This window comes from Podarcis raffonei, chromosome 13 (genome assembly GCF_027172205.1).
Source record: "Podarcis raffonei isolate rPodRaf1 chromosome 13, rPodRaf1.pri, whole genome shotgun sequence".
Lineage (NCBI taxonomy): Eukaryota > Metazoa > Chordata > Lepidosauria > Squamata > Lacertidae > Podarcis > Podarcis raffonei.
Window position 1 is genome coordinate 41075706 of NC_070614.1, and position 22712 is coordinate 41098417.

At 45.1% G+C, this 22712-nt stretch overlaps 1 protein-coding gene across 2 annotated transcripts; it reads right to left on the reverse strand.

Annotated features, from left to right (window-relative positions):
* Positions 1–1592: 1592 nt before the first annotated feature.
* Positions 1593–14775, reverse strand: STX4 (syntaxin 4). Of its 2 annotated transcripts, none has more exons than XM_053360731.1 (11): positions 14639–14775; positions 10403–10513; positions 9106–9205; positions 7479–7553; positions 7221–7291; positions 7025–7133; positions 3843–3919; positions 3616–3753; positions 2827–2937; positions 2280–2415; positions 1593–1810 (listed from the first exon to the last, which is right to left on the reverse strand). In XM_053360731.1, the coding sequence occupies exons 1-10, from the start codon at positions 14666–14668 to the stop codon at positions 2332–2334; spliced, it is 906 nt and encodes a 301-aa protein (XP_053216706.1). In that variant the 5' UTR covers positions 14669–14775; the 3' UTR covers positions 1593–1810; positions 2280–2331. The 2 variants fall into 2 exon arrangements, with proteins under 2 accessions (XP_053216706.1, XP_053216708.1); XM_053360733.1 differs by lacking the exon at positions 14639–14775 and adding an exon at positions 13327–13402.
* Between the last annotated feature and the right edge of the window lie 7937 nt (positions 14776–22712).

The window sequence follows — 22712 nt, forward strand, 5'->3', positions numbered from 1 at the left end:
GAGCGAAGCATACTCATAGCCAGCTACCATCTACAAGAGAAGCAATGAATCACTACTGAAATTACGGCTTCTTCTGTGGGGTGAGACAACAGCTAAAATGCAAAGAAGCAGAGAGGTGTCAAACTGGAATTAACTTGTTCCAGGGTCTCAGAAGTTCCACAACTTCACAGCTAAGGCCTGGAATATGTGACGCATTAATAAAACTAAAGGTTTCAAGCGTACATGCAAGCGTAACTCTTACTCCTTGCCAAGTTATTCCCACAGCCTCTTCCTTCCAGTTTCAGTCAAAGGCATCCAAGACTGACAGAATGGTGGTAAGGAGCTTCTCGCGTTGGGGACAACAATGAAACCACAACTTTGCAGACATTCTAGAAAGTGCTTTTATTTTTGTATTACAAAATAATTTGAGGCAGGCTGCTTTCTTTTCTTTACATTCAATCTCCAAGGCAACTGGAACAGTTTGCTAAATGCTTTGATCTGGACAAGTCCTCTTTTTCCAAAGTAGAAAAATATCAAATTTTCAGGAACAAGGCCAAAAGGTCCTGGCTTCCATTTTCTCCATGATTTCCCAACCCATTTCAGCTAGATTTGCAGACAGACAAACCCAAGGGGCTCTGCCTCCTACTCCTTCCTATAACCCTTCTTTCAAGATCTGGATTCCCCCCAGCCCCTTGGGCAAGTTTTCCAGGTGGCTAATTCAAGGCCTGTGATCGGGTTTCCTGTGGTTTTGTCCCAATACTTTTTAAGGTTGGCACTGGGATTATCTCTCATTTCATTGTACAAAGAGAGAAAAGAGACCCAAAGAAAAGATTAATACACAGGGCTCAGAAGGGCTGTGAGAACACAACCCCCAAGGCACCAGGGACATGGTGGCTGGGAGGAGGGCCACACAGATGAAGGAGGCATGGAAAAAATGTCAACTTTAAAACTGAAAGCAGAAGGCAAACAGCTTGGTAGAAACCAATAGAAGGCATTTTAGCCACGTGAATCCGGAGGTCTTGGCTTGCTGCCCTTTGCTTCAGCTGAAACAGGCCCCATGTACTTACTAAAGGCCTCTAAAAATCCAACAAACAAGGTCAGGACGAAGGAAGTAGGTTAGAAAAAATTAACAGAGCTGCGTGCTGCTTCCCTCAAAGGCACATCTAACAGTGTTGAGTTTGTGGGTATGAAAGACCAGACACATCACCACCAAGTTCTGTACAATATCCATTTGTCCCCTTGTAAAGATGTACAATATACTGTGTGATAAGGGGGAAGCTTTAAAAAACTGACATGGCTTGTAGCAAGATGCATGATAAAGAACAACAACAGGCAGAGGAGATTTTAGAAGGCAGGAACTACAAAAAGGGTAAGGAAAACTCACAGCTGTCATGATCAGAATGGGAGAATTGGGGTTCCTCAAGAAGAGGAGCCATCTAGAATTCATTGCAAGGGAAGATACTGTCGAGGAGGAGGCCAAGACAGGAACTGACCATTTGCTTGTGGGTCAAGGCCACAGAATGCATTGGGGGAGAAACACAGGACCCAAATGCAAGCCACGAAACAAACCAAACTAGGAAGTCCAAAATAAACGCAGCAGAGACTTTGCTCTAGAATAGATCTTGAGAGTTGTAGGCATCTGGAAACAGTTTTGGATGCAGGGAAATCAGGGGCTTCTTGTTTCTGGGCAACAGGGAGGCAGCCATAGGCAGCATGTGCTTTCAGGACTGGGCGAAAGGCAGGATGCATCTCCGCCAGCCATCTATCAGTGCAAAGGCCTCCCAGGAAAGGGCAGACGTTCCAGAACCATGATGAAGCCAGAGATGGAGCCCTGAGGAGGGAAAATTCCAAAATTCACAAGAAAGGAAAGGGCAGAGTCAGAACTCTTCACTGCAGTTCTCAACTGAAGCCCTTCACCTAGCAAAATAGCTCTCCCACCACTCCCTCCTCCTACCCAGCCTGTCTAGGTGCCATTGCAAGAGGCATAAGGCATTGGAAATGCAGTGACTTATTCCTCAGCCATCACTAGTTGCAGGCAGCACCTCTAGCTCTGTCATGTGGTGCAGACCAGGTCAGAAAGAGCTGGAAATGACTATGCCCCACCCATGTGTAACAGCAGCAAGAGACTGTTGCAAAATTGCACTGGAGCTACATCAAGCCTCTTGTAACCCAGAGGGAAGAACCTGCCTTGGCATGAGGTAAGGCACCTCTGAGCATGAGCCTCTAGAAGCCCAGATGTTGACCATGCCTCTCCCCCCAAATGTGCAACCGTTCCTCGCATCTTTGTCCCCTATACGCACCATCGGGCTCCAGCAACGCAGCACGAAGGGAGAGGCAGACCTGGGAGCCCTCCTAGCCAACTGCAATGGATACACCAATGATGACGATGATGATGAGCACCGTGACTGTCAGGCAGATGGCAATCATGAACTTCTTCTGCAGAGCCCCAAAGCAGAGAACAGGCAAAAAAGGTGTTAAGGCAGATGGCCAGGGAGACAGCTCTCAGCTCCTGCTATATTTTTCGTTCATCTGCTAGCCACAGGGAGGAAGAACAAGGCACTCTGACAAAGCACCAAAACACTTCAGTCATGGGAAGCCTTGCTCAACAAGCCCCCTCCCCTCCCTTCTTCCGAGATTTCATCAGGGATTTCCCATCATCTCAAACATCTATTTGGAACAATAAAGGCTTGGCAAGTGCTTTCCCTCCTTAAGTCAAAGAAGATGTTCCCAGGTTGCCAACTTTTGGCATTTGCATAGCACAGTTGCATGTAAGCATGATACAAACGAGGTCTATTCATTTTAAAGGAGATACAACCCAAATTTCTCCAGCAAACATAGTCAATTTACCTTGCGAGCTTTCTTTTGGTTCTCTTGAGCCATGTGGAGGTGGACCTGTCCTTTCTTGACATAGTCCTCTGAATCCAGGATGTTCTTCTCTATCCTGTCAATCATCTCTCCCTAAATTCAGTCAAAGGGGTGGGGATGAGGTATGAAGAAACCTCTGAGTTGAATGGGAGAGATGTGGGGTGGGGAGAAGAGACAACAGACAACTAGCACTGGGGCAAGGGCAGGTGGCCAGGGAAAATATGTGAGGGGGGCAAAGAAGCTTCCCCTGGGTAGGTAAGAGGTGGGTCTGGGTCTGCATGGGGCCACTAGGGATAGAGAGAGAGAACAAGGTCAAACAAAACAGTGAGAGTACATGAGAAATCATCCAGTACAGGCCAGGAAAAAAACAAAGGTGAGCACACCTCCTCAAATTCTAGCAACCTCATCATAATAACTAAGCCCATATTAAATCTGTGTAAAAACTCCTAGGAAGCACGGATGGGAAGTGTACTTGGCAAGAAGAGTGACGGAAAGGAGCTTGAAGGCTGGTAAGAAGCCAAAGCAGAAACAAGATGGAATTGTGAGTTGACCCCTTCCCACCAGGGAAGGAAGAGTGAGGAAGGACTTGGTGCCTGCAGACAACACTTGTATCTTCCAGTAGGGCTGGGAATGACATGTGTCTGTTGCCAGTCAGTGCAGAGAACGCCAAGCTAGTTGGACCAATGGTCTAACTTGGCTTAAGGCAGCTTCCTGTATTCCCAAGAGCACCTGGATCCCGAGTACCTTCTTTCTCCTCCCCCACTGCCATACCTGCAGCTCCACTTCAGTGGCCAGGTACAGGAACATTTCGTGGAGTTCCTGGATGCTGCGCTCCAGCTTGAGGATTTCACTGTGCCGTGTCTCGATTTCGTTCAGAGCCTGCTTCGTCACTTGCGTGTCCTTCATGATCTGCGGGGAGCAAGTGCGGTCGGATAAGTTAGCCGAGGGCCCCTTTTCTACCTCATGCCCCTCCAAAGACCTCGCCTTCTGGTACTCACATTGGAAACAAACACCTCCGTCTGACCACTCTCCAGCATCTGGTCCAGCTCTTCATCGGAAACTGCCCCGCTGTTAGCTGAAGGGGAATGAAGAAAGCAGGCTCAGCACCAAAGCAAGGTTTCCTGCCCAAAATAAGAAGCAAAGCCAGACTCCCTCTCTCTCAGCAGCCTACCTTGAACCCTTTCACTATCCCTCCTGTCTAAAGGCACTAAATCCCACACACCTCCAAAATCGGAACTCAAGGGCCACACAGCACCACTGTGCCTGTTACTCGGCTGTGGAGCCACAAAGCCTTCTGTCATGATGTACTGCCTAGTTGAAGGGAGGTGAAGCTTTCTGCCTGAAGTCTACTGTCAGGGGCTTGACATTTTGTGCTCTAAACTCCAACATGCTGCATTCTTCAATGGTGGTTTAAATATTTGCTTTGCTTTATTCTAGGTTACTGAGGAGGTTTTCAAAACTTTTTAACTTCAGGGAACCTATTCCACATCAAGAGGCCTGAAAAGCATTAAATCTTCCTTCATTTTTTACAGTGCAATCCTATGCACGCTGGCTCAGAAACAATGCCCAGTGAGCTCAGTGGGGTTTATTCCCAGGTCAATGTATACAGGATTGCAGCCTTAGCGCAATCCTGAACTAAAAGATTAACGCAACTTTAACAAAACCCACTGTGGATATGATTCAGTAGAAAGAGAATATACATTTATAAATAAAAATAAAGCTTCCAAGGTTTTGTGGAGCTCTGGAAAAACACTAATCTTGTTAGACAGTTTGGTATCCTCTCTTCCCTTTCTCCCTCTATATTTAGATTTTTGCCTCGGCTTTATGTTAAAGTCGAGTATAGATGAAATGAGACACCGTAGACGCTGGTGGTGAGGACCAAACCAAAATCTAGACTTTACAAGGAGGGATTGGGCTGATGCTGAGTGATGGGCCATCACTGACCAGTTATTAAAAGCTGTCCTGAAAACACCTCTCTAGCTCCTAAGCTTTTTTGCAAGAACTGTTCACATATTTGCAAGCTTTCCCCCTCTACAGTGAGATGCAGAATGTTTTATGGTGAAATATGAAACTGCCTACTCTCTGCAGGCAGAATACTGGAGCAGGGCAGGCTTGGGGGCTTCCAGGGTAAGAGTTCACACTTCTTCCCACACCGCCTTCACACCTCCTTCCACAGGGCTGGTAGCGAGGACCCAGTTCTTCAGAGTTTGTTTCAAGCCCTGCTTAAATATTAGTGGTGCCTCTGGTGCACATTCGCACGCTTTCCTGAAGATTGTTATGAAATCTTAGCATCACAAACACTCCTGTGAGAGATTTCAGAATGGGGATCTTCCAGCTGCCCCTACTCCTATTCAGCACTCTGCACAATTGGTACCTCTTTTAGCTTTCAAATTCATCTGAAGGATGGGGCAGCTGGATTAAAGGATATTTCTTGACAAACCATCTTTATTTGCTGTTGGAGACTAGGAGAGCCTTCACATCAGGAATTTCAGACAACGCTTTGGTTTGTGTGATCTGGCCTATCTGAAATGAAAGGAATGCTGGTAAACCTTCCTCCCATTCCCTCCCCTCATTTGGCTGTGAAACCCCAGGCCAAGTGTGCTTTGTGCAGCTTACCCTTCCAACTCTTCTGCCTTTCAAGGTCATTTTCCTTTAGAGGACAGCAGACAGACGCTATCCGTCTCCACAGGAAGATGACTTGGCCCACGTACAAGTAGCAGCACGTCACTGAAGCTTTTCATATATATATAAAACAGTTTGAAAGCAAAAGGGCTTTCAAGATTTTACAATACCTGCGAGGTGGAGGGTTCAGTTAGGAGCCAGGGTTGTACTAACCCTTCCCCACCACCACCCCACACAACAGGATACCTTTGAAACTGCTTCAGGAAGAAAAACTTGCCTGTTGGAAGACAGCCAGACTTTAGCAAAACCAGGTCTCCTAGTACTGATTTCTTTAAAATGTGCATCTTATCTACCCTCCTCTTCTGGGCCCCATGCCTTCCCAATTCACAACCTACAACGTATCTCATTACCGGCAGCTGTTTCTCCACTGCTTTGCTAACCCAGTACCTGAAATTAGTCATAGAAAGGAGGAAATGGGGCAAATCTCTTCCTCACAAAGACCACCAGTGCAGTGTTCTCAACTTCCCCCAAACTAGAAATGTTGCCAGTGCTCCCCTGCCTTGTGTCCCAAGTTTTGGAAATTTTAATAGCCCCCGTGCAGCGTGGTAGTTGAGCCTAGGCTCCACAAAAAAGTGGTCTCAAGACCAATATGCATAGTCATTTTCTCCAAAGCATAAAGAGCTATAGCTTGCCTTTGGGCCAGAGACATGCCTGCAAACACACAGGGGGAAAAATGAAAGCCTCATCTGACTACAGCCTGAAGTCACTCTGATAAGACAACTTGGGCAGACTTCACCATGCTAGGAATCACTGCAGCTGTATCCTTGAACTGCTCAGTTCCACTTGTCTTTCTCAGGAGCACGGGCCTGAACACACACTTGCGTGGATGGGAAAGAAAGTGTGCAAAAAACATCAGTTATGAGCTTGGAAGTTGCCTGTGCCATGGTCACAGGCTTTCTCTTTTTAAAGCCAATGTAACGTATCCTCTGCTCTGTAAAATGACTCTGCATCTAAAATGTGCAATGCAAATGAAGTTTGCATGCTTGTTTATTTTGCGTGTTTTCCACTTCTGCTAGCCGAGGGAAAGATAGAAGTGTAAAGAACAGGCCTTAAAGACACATCATCTGACCAGTGGAAACGTTACATGTTTTCAATACCCACTTCCTAAGATCTAGGAACTTGCTTTATAAACAAAATCAACAAAACTGCCAGAATCCACTTATACAGAGAGATTGCAAAGACATAAAACCCACGTGTCCCTGACCAGCATCACAAACACAACAGCTCATTCGTTTCTGGGACATCTCTAACAGCAGCACTGTGAAAAGAATAGGGCACCATGTCCAAGCTTAGGCTACTCATCTTAGCCACCAGGCAACCCAGATGACTTTGGACAAATCACAATCTTCCCAGCTACCTTACGGCTGGCACCATGACTTGTTCCCATGACTTCTGGGCGACTCTAGTAAGTAGGAACCTTGCAGCAACTGAGATTGCTGATTTGGCATTGAAATGCAGTCCTCTCTGGAGCCAGTGGGAAGAAAGAGCAGACACTCACTGATCTGCAGCTGTCTCCTGATGCGCTCCAGATTCTTGTCTCGGTAGTCAGACTGCGTTGCATTGCACTGGTTGATCAGGTCCAAGAACTGTTGGGACAGGATCCCATGCTGAGGCAGAAATGGAAAGAAAGGGTTAAGGACACTTCTGTGGCCTCCTCACCAGTACCCAAGCGAGCTAGCTGGGCCGCATCTGACCTGGGTTCTCTTCATACGAACGTTGATGGAGTTTTTGTTCTCATCTTCCCCATCCTTCTTGGGCTCAATTTCTATATTAAAAAATAAACAGGGCTGCAATCAAGCCACGCCACTTTCTACTGGAGACAGAGAGAAGGCCTCCTCCTGGTTTCAGTACAATGAGCACACAGACAAAGCTGGAGAGCAGAAGCTAGGAGGTCTGACATGCAGCACTCTTCCCTTTTATGCATTAAGGCCCAATCCTCCTCCCACACTCACTTTTCAGGCGGGTCCGAATGTCTTTTGCCAGCTCCTTGATTTCCTCACGTAGCTTTTGCAGGTCTTGCTTCATGCCTAGAAAACACCAAGGTTAAAAAGTCAACAGCTGGGATTGTGCCAGAGAAGAATAAGATGACATTTGCATGTGGCTTTTGCTAAGGTGTTATGTATGTAGGTGCTTCTTTGCCACATCCCTTTCCTGCAGGCCATTTGGTCAACTGAAGGGAACACGGACTACAGTTGCTCTGCCCGCATTCAATCTACTGCTAGGCCAAATCATTTCTTCTTGAAGAACACTGCAAAAATGGCTGTTTCTCCATATTGCTTTGGCTAAAGCTCCATGCTTCCACCTGAACTACAACCTCAAGTCTCCTCACCTCAATGCAAAACTCCTTTGTCAATATTACTCATTTATCCTGTTTCTCTGACCACACTGATGCCTATCTTCTGATCCTTTCATTGGCTTTCCAGTCCATTCTACCTGTGTATATAGAACAAAACCTTTGCCTTTACTTTTAAAGCTATCCATGGTCTTGCTCTGCTACCTTTCAGCTTTTGTTCTTCAATATATCCCACCAACAACTCCACCCATTTCCCCTGCTGCCCTCTTCAAGCGGGCCCTTCTTCTCTGAACGTGAACTTGGCACAACATCTGCTCATTCAACTCTCTCCTCACCCCTTCTCCTTTGTGCATGGACTTTGGCTTTTCCTCTTATTTACTTTAGAGTATTTCTATTCTGCCAACCAATCAAAGTTCTCATGGCTGCTTACAATGTATTTCAATCCCACCCCCCTCTGGTTTTCTAATGTTCTAACAATTGGCACTGTGCAGCTAAATCTCTTGACTGGGAACTGACGGTTGAACCACCCATCTGAATCCTCATTCCTAATTTAACCAAGTTTTTAACAATGCAGAATAGCATTTGCCCCTATTCACTCCTTCCTACCCTTGTCTGCCTTTCCATCCTACTGTTGTTCCCTTGCTGTCTATTTCAGGCTGTAAGCAACTTTGAAGCATGAATCTGTCTACTGTACTCATGCACACACTGATGGAACAGTATAAACTGTCACAATCCATAATCTGGCCTGAAGGCACATTATGCAGTATCCTTGCTAAACCTAATCAGGTCTAGTCTGGTCGGTGCTTTGATTGGAGGCTGCCTAGGAATACTATGTACATTAACGGGAGTTCCACAGAAGAAAGGTGGGGGTATACATCAATTATATTTTGGAAATTGCTTAATTTCTATGCATTTGGACACCTCTTAAAATATAATGACCAATTTTTGCATGATGGCAATCGAAACCAAAAAGCAGGTTTTTGTTTAGATACAACTGGATTTCATTTTGAATCAATACGGTACACGGAATCTTTTCAAACTACAATTCATAAGAAAAGCAAGATATGAGGCTGCTAGGAGTAAACAGCAATGTGCACTTTGCAACAATGTAAATCTAATTTTGCACCACTTTAAATCATGAAATTTAAATACCACTAAACTCTGCCCCTAAATTTTACCATTTTCTCCAACTTTTCTTGGCCACTTACCTCCAAGAGCTTCTTTGTCCAGTTTTCCCCCAGCCCATATCTTCTACCACCACCCGCATTCCCCCACTGCAAACTTACTATCCTCAGGGAGGGGTGTGGCCAAAATGGTAGTTTGATGTTTCTCTAGATCTTTTACTTTGCTTCCCAGAGTCTTCAAGGCTTCACGGATCCCACGTGTCTGAGAAGGCAATAAAAAATGATACAATGAGAAGGAGCCAATTCTAACCAGCTGAACCCTGACCTCATCTTGAAGCAACATTCAGTTATAGAAGTGCTGTCAGTCTCCTACCCTCCCCTTTCCCACTTTTCTTTGGGGGTGGTTAATGATAACACCCCAGAAGAAGAAGAAGAAACACATTTCCTTCTCATTGTCAATGACCCCCAAATCTCCATCAATTAAGCGGGTTGCCAATGAAGAGGTAGCTCCATAGTATGAAACCCACTCATATCTCACTGCGTATAACTACAAGCCACCAGCACAGGGAACTGGCTGACTAGATCTATTTACATAAGCAGAAAGCATAATGTGTCTGCTCCATAGGGTTCTAGAAAATGCTCAAGTGATTTGCACCCTCAAGAAATCACACAAAAACACTACTGTGTGCAGGCAATACTGAAGCAGCTTCAGCTTACCAAAAACTGTTCATGGATGCCAGAATTCAAATTATCTCCTCTTATTTTATTTAAAACATTTTCTCCCATACAGCTCACAGCACATTAAAAATAAAATACTATTCATAAAAACAGGAACATTAAAACTGCATGATATATAAAAACAACAGAAATTCAGCATAAAACCAATTTCAGGGGGAATGAAACTATGAAATGATTGGGAAAATAGAAGTTTTTTGCCCGGCACTGGAAAAATAACAAGGCAGGCAATGGGCAAATCTTCCACAGCCAGGGCACCACCAAAGCGAAGGTGCTCTCTCTTTCTCCTGTTGCCACCTGCCTCACCTCATTGGGTGGTGGCAGCTGGAGGATGGTCTCCAGAGCTTAACATAAGGAAAGGAGGACAGGGAGGTAAGTATGGTCTTATTGTTCTTCAGATGTGCAGCCAGAAGATCTCCAACTCCTCTGACACATTATAGCAACAAACCAATAGCATGCAATAGCAACTGTAGCAAGAAAAAAGTCAAGTGATCATGGAAGAGTTTCCATGGGATAGTGAAAACAAAGATGATCATGCTGATAGATGCCATTTTTGGCACCAGAAGTGGGTGGGACGTTGGTAGATGCGGGATAGGACAGGCTTATGCGTGTCCCACCAATGCACACAGCACCTTGGAATGCACACACACACACACACACACACACACAGGAAGATAGTTTTCAAGTCAACTCCGCACATGCTTAGAAAGAAAGATTGTGGTACCGTTCGGAAGAATTCGTCAGTTGGATCTGGAGAGCCATTGGGTCTTGCTGATCCTGGCTGTGGGACCAGAGTATCGAGTTCAGTCTCTTCACAGTCCGAGTCGACATCCTTCTGTTAAAGAGAGATGTAGAGGGAAGAGATCAGATGCACCAAAGCACTCACTGCACACGTGTTGCAGATGACGGGGGGGGGGGGACACAGACAAAAAATCCCACCCTGCTCTTAAACAAGATTCATTTTCATTCATTTACAAACATTTCTATCCAAATCAACTTCCAAATCAGCTAACAATTTAAAACCAGTATTTTCAAACAATATTTTCATTCCATTTTGCATAGTACAGAAGACACATGTTCTAAGAGTGAATAGAATCTAACATTTCATGGTTGCTTAAAAGGCTGACTTGGCACCAGTCAGCTGTGAAGAACAGACAAAACTGTCTTGTGTATTCAGTTTTTCTCCCTATTCTCTATCAACACACACTGTTGTACTCTTAGACTAATACAGAACTTTTGAGAGCTATGGGCATCTGTGAGAAGATGTGCAATTGGCACTGGATGTTCATCTGGCCATAACTGCATGTGGAAAACTGGCATGTAGATCGGGTACCTGCATCTATTGCTGGATGAGATGCGTAACAACGTTGTAGACATATAACCAGTGTTAGAAACTGAGATATGAAAGCTAGGAAATAAATGGTACCTTAAACCTAGATTATGGGCGCAACAACGGAATGTCTAGGCACACTTTTTTATAACAAGGATACAAAGCTGAATATGAGTGAACTGCAGCTAAAACTTTATGTTCATATTCACATGGCCTAGTCCTTCTCCTGCCCACCCCCTTAATATTCTTAAGAGGGTCTCTTCTCCAGCGAGTAGCTGGAAGTGGGGAGGCAGAGAAAAGTCCTCATTTCCTTCCACTCTGCAGTTTTAATCTGAAATCGTAGGGACGGTACTACGCCCAGAGCTCAGAAACTGCTTGCACTAATGAAATTCCTTGTCGCAAGATGCGCCTAGAACAATGGGAGTTTCAAACACTGCATATAATGTAACACACATTTCTCTGTGTGGATGCCAACCTGGTCACTACATTTTGCTGCTCAATAAATCTGACCAATTTTTAAACATGTAATCTTGTACAAAAGTGAGAAAAATCTGTGACTGGGAAACATGGAAGACTTCCTTTGTTGGAGAACACTCTTGCCTCAGTCTTTAATTCAACATAAGCAAGAACAAAAAAAAAATGTGTTTTGCTCCTAGATTGGAAATTGGCTATGACACATACCTCAGATTAAGTACTTAATTTGTTCCAGAGGTCTGTTCTTAACCTGAAACTGTTCTTAACCTGAAGCACCACTTTAGCTAATGGGGCCTCCTGCTGCTGCCAGAGCACGATTTCTGTTCTCATCCTGAAGCAAAGTTTTTAACCCGAGGTACTATTTCTGGGTTAGCGGAGTCTGTAACCTGAAGCATATGTAACCTGAAGCGTATGTAACCTGAGGTACCACTGTACCACTCACGAAGGATTTGGGATGAAAACCTCAACCAGTGGGGCTGGGATGTGCCTCTGTGTACTTTGGCTGAATTCTGCTCCAACTCACTTGGACCTCACATTTCTTTGTGTCAGTAGCAATGGCATTTCCCCCCCCCCCCAGTTGAGAAGATGCACAACACAGGTCTTATTAGTAATATGCACATGGGCCAGGGTTCTGTGGGAGCAAATCAAACCTCAAGAATGTGACCTAGGGTATAGAATCCAGTTCCAAAAAAACTTTCATTTCATTACCTTTCATTTGAATAAACTTTAAAAACACAACATCACTAGCTAGTTTCTAGCTCTCATGGTTGATAAGAAATGCTTGAATCTACATGTTCAACACCAGGTGAAATGTCAATAGCCAAAGAATGGCTGATCAAAGTTTCTAGCAGCTGGGGACAGGGCTTCAGCACCCTCCATAATTCCATGCCCCTCTATTTCATGCAAAATATTTATGCAAATGTGCACTCTCCTGTGCTAGAGATCCATGCTGGCTAAAGCTCTTTCTAATGCTGCACTGTACTTACAAGGCAGTGACAGCATTGTCATTTGAATTACCCTACCTTTGTGCAGAATTCCATTTAGTTTGCTTTTTTAAAAAAAGAATAAAGATAATCCTGCTTGTGAGACACTTTCTCAAACAGAACTATTATGAAAAGAACCAACTACATATTCCAAAAAGTAGATGACTCCAGAAGAACTATGGTGGCATCTTTAAAACTAATTCATTTTAATTGTGGCATAAGCTTTCAAAGGCCAACAATCTTCTTTATCAAAGTAATCTATATAGGTAGTAGGAACATTACTACTATTTAATTAGGGCTGCAAGCTTTAGCCAATTAAACTTTAACCACAGATTATGATTCAGTCCCTGCTTAATTGGAATATACCATTGTGCATGGTGCAGATGTGCCAGCTCACTCCCTTCCTGTGTAAAATTTGACAACGGACTTGAAAGGAAAAAACAAAACTAGCAGCTATTTTGTATATTAGTGTGAAACCACCCTGGTTTCCTTTCTAGTAAGAACGACAAACATCTGAAACTGACACGAGAAGTCAGTAATATGTTTCCTAAATCTGTATTTTCTCGCTACTGATAAAGATGGAGAGACAAAGGGACGAACGGTCAGGGCAGAGAAACTGAAATCTTAACAAAGCAAAGCCTAGAAATTTCATGTTTATACACAGGAGCTGAAGCATTCTGGAGGACAATAAAGGCAACGGGAATACAGCCATAGTGTTGTTTGCTGACACCGAAAAGCATCTTAAATTAATGCATAACTAAGTGGAAGGTGACTTTTGCATTAAGCCATCTGCAAACATTGTTCAAACCCTGAGACAGAATCAAACTTGGTCCCTCTATCTCTCCCTCTCAAACCACTTACCATTTTGGAATCTTGTAACAAGTGAGTCCCAAATGTAACTTCCTAATGTAACATCATTTACATTCTGGTTCTTTTATAATATTTCTATCCTACCCTTCGTTCAAGGATATCAGGGCAGCAGCAGCCACAATGATCCTATGAGAGTTGTCGACCTAAGGTCACCTGGTAAGATGCATGGCTGAGTTGGATTTTACACATTTTCCCAACCAAAAGTCTGACACTATCCACCACCAGTTGCTGCCTCCCAAGACGAAAGACCAATGCAACATCCAGTGGCGTTATTTGGGGCTGGGTATCGCTTTGGTGTGCAATATTGCCTTGCCCAAAAGTGTTAACATCTCCAACTTCTTCTTTTGATCTCTGGAAATTCCTGGGGCCCTAATGTGCTCTACCCCAACTCATTTCCACGGTGTTTTCCACTAAAACATTGGAGTGGGGGGGGCAGTAGCTAAGAGAAAGCCAATGAAGAGAGCAGATGAGAAGACGAGTGAAGAGGGAACCAATGCAAGAAGGGACAAGGGAGTGTTACGTGAATATGGGGGACGAAAGAGCACAGTGTGAGGACAAATGGGGTGCGGGGAAGAAATATAACAATGCTGGGAGGCAGACTATGGAAAAGGGAGGGCAGAGATGAGGATACTCTCAGGAGGGCAACCCAAAGAGTGGGTGGAATAATGAGGGTGACAGAGAAGGGGAAATAACTGGAGGCAGCAGGAGGATACAGGGATGAAGAGAGCAGATAAACAAACCCAGAAATGGGCTGGGGTTGGGGGAGGCGAGGAGGAAAGTGGGAGACCATGATCACGGGAGGGACGGAAAACAGCGCCCCCCACAGGAGCCTGAGAGGAAAACGCGCATTTGGAAAGGAAAGCTTTTGACTCAAGGGGAGGGGAAGTTTGAAATTTATGAAATCCAGACAGCGAATAACAGAAACGAAAATGGCAACTCCTGGCTGTGTTTTTGGGGTGGGGGAGGTGCGCAAAGGACACCCTGCGGGGGGGGGGAGCAATGGGGCCCCTCGATGCCGTCGGGGTCAGTGAGGGGAGGTGGAAATCGGCCTTCAGAGGTCGAGGGGCCAAATTTGGGGTGAGGTTTAGGAGACCTAAAATTTGGGGTGAGGTTTAGGGGGGATGAGAAGAGCAAAGGGGACTGCGGGGGGGGGGAGGACGAGGAGGCAGAGAGAGCGAACAGCCTATAAAAGGCGAGGGGAAAGCGGCGCGCGGGGGGAGAGCGTGGGGCGCAAAGGAGGCACGGAAAGGGGAGGAGCAAAGGCGACCGTTGTGGGCGTGGCCAGCCGCGCGAGGATTCTCACCCCTCTGATCTCGTCCGTTCGGTCCCTCATAGCTGCTTCCCCCTCCTTTTTTTTCTTTTTCGCACTCCCGGGGACGAAGTGGCGCGGGGGAGGAGGGGGGGGATCAGAATGGAGGGGCAGGAGGAGACTGCGCACGCGCGCTGGAGGTCCCTCCTCCTCCTCCTCTTCCTTTGCCGCCGCCTCTCCCTCCCCCGCCTCTTCCTTCCTCGCGGGTAGGTTGCTTGAGAGGCAAAAAGAAGGGGGGGGGAGAGAAACACGCTCTGTCGCCACCTAGCTCGTACTACGCATGCGCCTTCTGGCCCCGCCGCTCGACACGGCGGTTTTCAACCTCAACCCCTCAGCTAGTGGAGAAGCAACGGAAGAGGAAGGCAGACACCAGGGATTGATTTAGTATGTTTATTGCTATTACAGAGTCTACCCGGGACCCGCTTTTTTCTGTCATTCGGAATCATTACAACGGAGGATTTTTATTTTTTTTAAAAAAGCAACAGGAGGAGGCGGCGACTTGGGACGCCCATAATGAATGTCCATAATGACTTCAATATGGCCGCTGCCGGAAGGTCTTCTACCTCTACCGGATGTCGTTTTTCATCGGCTGGACATCGGCTGTCATTGAGAACCATAGAGCTACATGTATGCGTAGAGTGTCCCACTAATTCTGGCCAATGCTCAATTAATACAGTAGGCCTTTGCTAAAAAAGTAGTGTCGTGTGGAAATGATTTGGAATGTGCAGCTCCGAATTTGTTTTTAATGTAACCGCCAGTTTTGGGATACAGACTATTTAAATTTCGCACAAATTTTAAATGAATTAAAACGGGCCAATAGGCAACAGGTTCCCCTTCTCACCTATGGAAAATGCTAGTCTTTCCTCACACACCACCACCTTTAAAGGTAAAGGGACCCCTGACCGTTAGGCCCAGTCGTGGTCGACTCTGGGGTTGTGGCGCTCATCTCGCTTTATTGGCCGAGGGAGCCGGCGTACAGCTTCCGGGTCATGTGGCCAGCATGACTAAGCTGCTTCTGGCAAACCAGAGCAGCGCACGGAAATGCCGTTTACCTTCCTGCCGGAACGGTACCTATTTATCCCCGCAGGGCCTGTAAGACAGTTGTTCCGCCTGGCCTTTGGCTTGGAGCCAATTTGATTCCCTCCCTCTCTTTCTTTTTTTCTTTTCCTTCTCCTCCTGCGATGAGGCTACATTTTAATGTTTCATTATTTTAATGTTGTATTTTAATTTTGTTTTTAAGTTGTAATCATTCAACTTGTTTTTATTATTGCTTGTAAGCCGCCCTGAGCCCGGCCTTGGCTGGGGAGGGCAGGGTATAAATAAAAATTATTATTATTATTATTACTTGCACTTTGACGTGCTTCTGAAATGCTAGGTTGGCAGGAGCAGGGACGGAGCAACGGGAGCTCACCCCGTCGCGGGGATTTGAACCGCTGACCTTCTGATCGACAAGTCCTAGGCTCTGTGGTTTAATCCACAGTGCCACCCGCGTCCACCATCTTTAGTTTACAAAAATTCAGCTGGTGAAGCCCTTCAATGCAGGGGCTGTAATCGGAAATAAATCTTTGCCCACTGAATTTCTGGCTGTCAAAGCTACTACATGAACTTTTGCCAGAAAAAAAGTTGGCAACTCTTTGTCTCCATTGGTAATTTGGAAGAAAGTTGCTTTGTTCATTTTCCTGTCAATGTACTATAAATTACTAATGATGTATGTTCTGATCATCCCATCTCCAAAAGGACATTGTAGACCTGAAAAGGGCACCCAAAATGATCAGGGCACTTTGCTTTTGAGGAAAGCCTAAACACATTGAGGCTTTCAGTTTAAGAAAAAAAGATGATTAAAAGTAAGGAATATTAAAAAAAAACACTTATTAAGTGGTGCATACTGTAGAGGATGCAGCTAGAAAGAAGCTTTTCTCCTGCTGCTGTAATGTTAGAACTTGGGATCATCCAATGAATGAAACTGGTTGGCCTTGCAGTAGATTCAGGAGAGGGAAGAATGGACAGTGTCAAGATGTGTCCCGAAATTCTACTTTTAGAACGTAAGCTGTAAAATGAACACCAGGGTTTCCTGTGGCAATGGTAGTAAATAGCAGAGGCACTTGTTAATTATGCTCTGAAAGATTGGAATATATTAGTATTAAAAATATGAGAGAATATTCCCTATTGAATATGTGCAACCTTTATGCTCTGAGATAGTATGACATTGACTACCAGCTGCATCTGGTTGGCCACTTTGGGATAAAAGATGGAGTAGATGTAAATGGACCTTGGGTTTGATTCACCAGATCCCTTCTTACAGAGTGTGCTTCATTAGTAAGAGTTACATCTACCCTTCAGATATTTTTCAGATCAGCTTGCACAACCTTCAGATTAATGAAATAATTTGTGGTAGTCTTCAGAACAGCCCTGGGCATAGCCTGCTTCTGTAGTCCAATGTCAGGTTATATTGGCTTCTGCACTTCAATAAAATGTACAGGTATTCCATAAAATAAACCCTATTTATTTTGGGAATTTAATACCTGCAGGACTTGTAAACCTGACTCAGATTTGTTTGCCATGGAAGATTTGTATGTTTCATTTTGAATTAATTGTTTTCTGTTGTAGAATCAGTGGTGTTGCCTTAAGACAGGCATCCCCTCCAGCTATTTTGAGACTACAATTCCCATCACCCCTGACCACTGGTCCTGTTAGCTAGGGATGATAGGAGCTGTAGTCCCAAAACAGCTGGAGGGCTGAGTTTGGGGATGCCTGCCTTAAGAGCAATCCTATAGCAATATCCACTGGGATGAGGAGGGTTATGATCCAGTGGATCTCTGGCTGAGCTGGGAGGTTCCCAGCACAACTGGGCTACACCAGCATAGCTCGCCATCCTTGGCTCAGCTGGAGATACCTGGCTCAGCCAAAGTCTGGCATACCTTAAACTGGCATAAGCCCTGGAAAAGTGGTGTTGTGTGGCGGAACCAGAGAGGTGACATAGGCTGGGTCCTAAACATGTTGGCTTGGCAACCCAGTGTAAGTTAAGCCAGCAAAAAAGGGTGGTGTCACCCAAACACTCTCTTAAGGCCTCATTTTCCCTCTATCAGCCAGCTCAGCCATAAATAGCCCCGCTCCTGAATGGATCTGCTGTACTTTGCACCAGCTTAATTTACACCAGTTTGTTTTATGCCAGCTTCTTGTAATAAGGCTGATCCCTTATATTGAGTAAAGCCATTGGTCCATCTAGTTCACCATTGTCTACACTGGCTGGCAGTGGCTCTCCAGGGTTTCAAACAGGGTACATACCTAACCTTACCTAAAGAAGTTGGAGATTGGAGCTGGGACCTTCTTCCTGCAAAGAGAATGCCATAGCACTGAGCCATGGCCCTTCCCCGTGCTCATCAGTAAAGAAGGTGAGCAGGTGTAAAGAAACACAAAGGTTCATTGTCCTTTGGCTAGCTGTGTGGCATACACACGGACAGGTGCAGGTTTATCAAGCTAGGCTTATAAAATCTGTAGCAGCTGAAATTTCTTCATCTATGCTGCTCTTAAAAGTGGCACTGTCCTTTCCGTTTTAAATAAACCAGAGATAGGTTTGCCTTGCCGTGGCGAAGGGGCATGAATAACTCAGAGAAGCTATGAACTATGCCGAGCAGGGCACCCAAGATGAACAGGTCATAGTGGAGAGTTTTGACCAAACGTGATCCACCTGGAGGAGGAACCGGCAAGCCACTCCAGTATCCCTGCCAAGAAAACTCCATGGACAAAGGTTTGCCTCCTTTCACTGAGCTGATGATCCAGGAGGATTAGCTGCTATTTCTTCAATGAGAACGAATGACTAGGCGATGTTTCCTTAATTAGCAATCTACCTGCAGTGTGGGATCTAAGAAGAGTGTTCTCTTGGTGCTGGGACGTGGGCCAAAAAAATAAGCAGTTTGACTTTGGGCAGATGGAGAAACCAGGAGCTTTATGAGTTCTAGCAAACACCTGGGGTGTGTGCCATAGCCTTGGAGTGTCTGCGTGTGTTTGCACTGCAACTATTCCTCTTTGAAAATCTGCTGCAAGATGAGCAGTTGTTCTGCCTGCTGTTGGGGGTGGGGGGTCTGCTTATAGATTTGTAAATAAGCAGAGTCTCCAGAGCTCGTATCGCAAGGAAACAGACTCTGTAGAGAGGCAAACCTCCCATCCTTTCTATCAGGGGAGTGAGCCAAGATGCTTTCATTTTTGTCTAGGTTTACTGGGGTCTCTCTGTGTGTGAAAGGGCTTGGTAGATTGTGGGTGGGGTGTTGTTGTTGTTTTTGCTGCTTTGCAGGTGGAGGGGCTTTGGCTTGTTGTTGCTTGGAGGACCGAGGGAGCTGGAGCCACTGTGCGTCAGGCCAGTCCCCTTGCTGGCTGCCTTGGCAGCTTGCCCTGGCTGTCTGTGTCAATAGCGCAGCCGGTGACTCAGGAGGTTGCAAAGCTCCGTGACGGGAACAGGGATGAACTGATCCCTGCAGCCAAGGCGGAGGAGGTGGGGGGGGGGAATAGTGTAGTTCAGAGAGGCAGGATAGGAGGAATTGTCTCCTGCAGCAAGGGACCCATTGTCTACTAAGGTTGCAGTCCTAAACAAATAAATGAGAAAGTCCCATTGAACACAATAGGAATACTTTGTGAGAAAATGCACATGTACTTGTACTGTTAAAATGGGGGAAATGATGTGACACAGCTGCATGGCGGCTTATGTCTGGCCCTAGCTTTTGTTAGTGTGTGTTGGTGTTGGTGAGAATTATTATTATTATTCATTTCATTTGGATACCGCTTTATATTTTTCAGAAAACAATCTCAAAGCAGTTTAGAACACATGGAAACATCAAATAAAACAACCCAGAATAAAAAAAATTACTGTAGAAAGTCAAACTATACATTCAAAGCAACACAATTAACAGGGAACTAAAATATTATCTTAAAGATTTCAGAATAAAACATCGCAGACGAGGTCAACTACAGAATGCACAACATTTATCGCAGTTAACAACGACAATTATATCAAACTTGTCGAAAGAAAAGATTGCTAAAGGAAGTCAAATATAAAGTGCACATTTAAAACAGCATAATTAACAAGGGAATAAAATACATCTTAAGCATAGGAACCTGTCAGCTGCTGTTGCTGCCAATCTTGCCAATGATGGTTCGTGGCAGGTGGCAGCTGTGGAAGCTCAGGCTCGATAACCTGGGTCTGCACTAAGAGACAGCCAATATATTTCCATCCATGGGGTGAAAAGTACCAGGTTGTACCCCTGCTCTCACAAAATTATTGGGGGGACGACACCCTACTGGGAAGTTTCGTTATGTGAGCATTAGTGGAACAAGCTGTGATGCTCTTGTACAGGTTCAAGTTGCTAGAGAGCACAAGGAAGGGGGGGGGGGAAGAGTTGCTATTGCACTCAGGTCCTGCCTTCAGGTTTCCCATAAGCCTCTGGTTGGCTGCTGTGAGAGCAGGATGCTGGAGTAGTTGGCGCATGGATCTGTTCCTGCAGGGCTCTTGTGTTCTTATGTTCTGGTTCACTTCAGTAGTGCTTGCATAGGAGAACCTTTGTACCTGGTTCTTTGTACCCAATAGGCAGTGCTGGATTACCTAATAGGCAGATTCAGCATGTGCTTTAAAAAAGAAGAATTCAACATTCGACATTTCAAAGAAAACACTGAAGTGAAAAATCAGACTTCCTTACACTCAACTGCACACCATTTCTCCGTTCCCTTTTTATTAGTTATCCTCACCTAAACCAGGAGGCACCCTAGTGGTGTAGATCAAAATAATATGAGGAAATCAGATCCTGCCATGTGTTGCATATTCTATTCTATTTATTTAAAAAAATATATTTTACGGTTCAGTATTGCTCTTATTGTTACCTATGAAACACCTTTATTCCCACTCCCACCCACTCCCAAATCTGATGCCTGAGACCGACTGATCTTGTTGTCCAACGGGGGGGAGGGACCTCCTTCCGGTGTCCGACTGCAGTCCCTCCGCATAAGTTATGCATTTCTGGCGCCAAGCCCTGCGTGCTGTTTCATTTTCAGGAAACTATTCCTGGCAAGTTGGGAGCTGTGACACGTTTTTTGCTTGACAGTGGAATCTTCCTGCCAACTAGGGTAGGCCTGAATGTGCTTGACTCCCAGCAGACTTGGAATCATGATCCATTCTCCCCAACACACACACACAAAGTGAAAAATGTAATACATGCTTCAAAATCACCAGATTTGAAAGTGATGGACTATATGGAATTGGCGGAAATGACTGGCAGAATCCGAGACCAGGGAGAAGAGTCGGTGGAAGAAGATTGGAAGAAATTTAAGGACTATTTACAGAAACACTGCAAAATTAATGAATGTTAAAATGATGTTGGAATGAAATGAAGCGGTTTTAGTAACAATGTTAAAAAGGAGTATGTAAAAATGATTTATTAAATAGATGAAATTATAAGGTTATAATATGTCAAGATAAAGAACTAAGATAAAAACAAAGAGGGAAAGGATTTGCTGAATTAACCATTCGAAATGGAATACAAAAAAGGGCGGTGTGAGGAGGTCAGGGAAACAAGTGAATGAAAAGTAAGACATTGAAAGATGGACTTATTTTTTTACTGTTTTTTCTATTTTCTTTTTTTCTACTCTATCTTTTACTGTTTGTTTTCTTTCTTTATTATTTTTGTAAACTCTTTTTTGGAAATTTGAATAAAATATCATTTAAAAAAAACAACACAAAATCACCAGATTTGAACTCTGCAAGGAATTTGTGTATGTTTCTTTGGATCAGCTTTGTGGACTGAAAACAGCACAGGGACATGCTGCCACCATAAGTTTCCAAACTTGGCATACTGCTTGCGGAAGCCAAAAACATTATTCAAATGTAACAGGAGCCAAGATGCCAAATTTTCTTTTTTAGTTAGCTTGTGGGATGCATTTGCCATGAAGCACACATGGATTCCAGCTCTCCTCAAGGAACGCAGAGTGAGGGGTGCTAGGTCACTCTCCTGTGACTTAGAACTGGGGACAGCTGAGGTGATCTAAGGGGCAGTGTCTGTCAGTGGGTAGAGCTTGGTGTGGCATGCGTGGAGCCCCCTACTGGCATCTGATTAGGGCAAAGAGTGACAGTTTTGGGGAAGAGCCTGCCTGTGCCTCAGGAGTGGAGCTTGACTCCTAACAACCTAGTTAGGTAGCTTATGTGGCTAGATTTGAACCCAAGAGCTCTCTAGCACTGCAAACAGGCACTTGTCTGGCAATGGAGATTTTGCAAACTGGAAGATAGCTGAGAGCTTCCTCTCCCCATCTTCTTCCAAGCCATTGATGTGCCGCGAATCTATAACACAAGTGTGTGGAGATAGCAGGCTACTAAAAATTCTGGTAGAGCGGTGACCTTGGTGGACTTCTTAGCAAGGCTGCTCTGCAGTGACTGCACCCTGCTGGGTTCTCCTAGCCTGTGTGACATGCACCTCCCACCCAGCTCCAGGCAAAGATGCTTGTTGTTGTTTTCTCCAACACTTTATTTATAGATTTCCTTTGTTTTAAATTACAGCCCTGTGGATCACAAAAAATGTCATACCCCAAGAATAAAGGATTCGGGGCTTGAAATCTGAAGAAGTGTCTGTGTGGGTCGGATCCAAGTAAATCAGGTTCAGGAAAGAGACAAGTGCAACACAGGGAGGGGCTGGTCTGTAAAAGACATGGGAAGGGGGAGGCGGAAGGCAGGCTGTAGGGCTGGAATAAAAGGATTGTGGGTCATTTTGCTGAAATGGGCAAGGCCTAAGCGAGCTATTGGTGTGGTCCTTGATTCCTGTTGGCTGCTCCCTCCATATAGCTATGGGTGGGCTGCTGGGGTGGGTAGGGGTGCAGCAGGGCAGGGAAGAGGCCTAGCTCAGTGGAGAACAGTTCCTGATCCCAAGTGCGTAGCTATCGGCAACCTATGACCGAAGGACCTCCTGCAGCCATTTGCCTAATTTCAAGCAATTGGGTGGAGCCCAGAGGGACAGAAATAATAGAAATCGTAGAGTTGTAGAGTTGGAAGAGACCCTGAGGATCACCTAGTCCAGGGTTTTCCAAACTTGGGTCT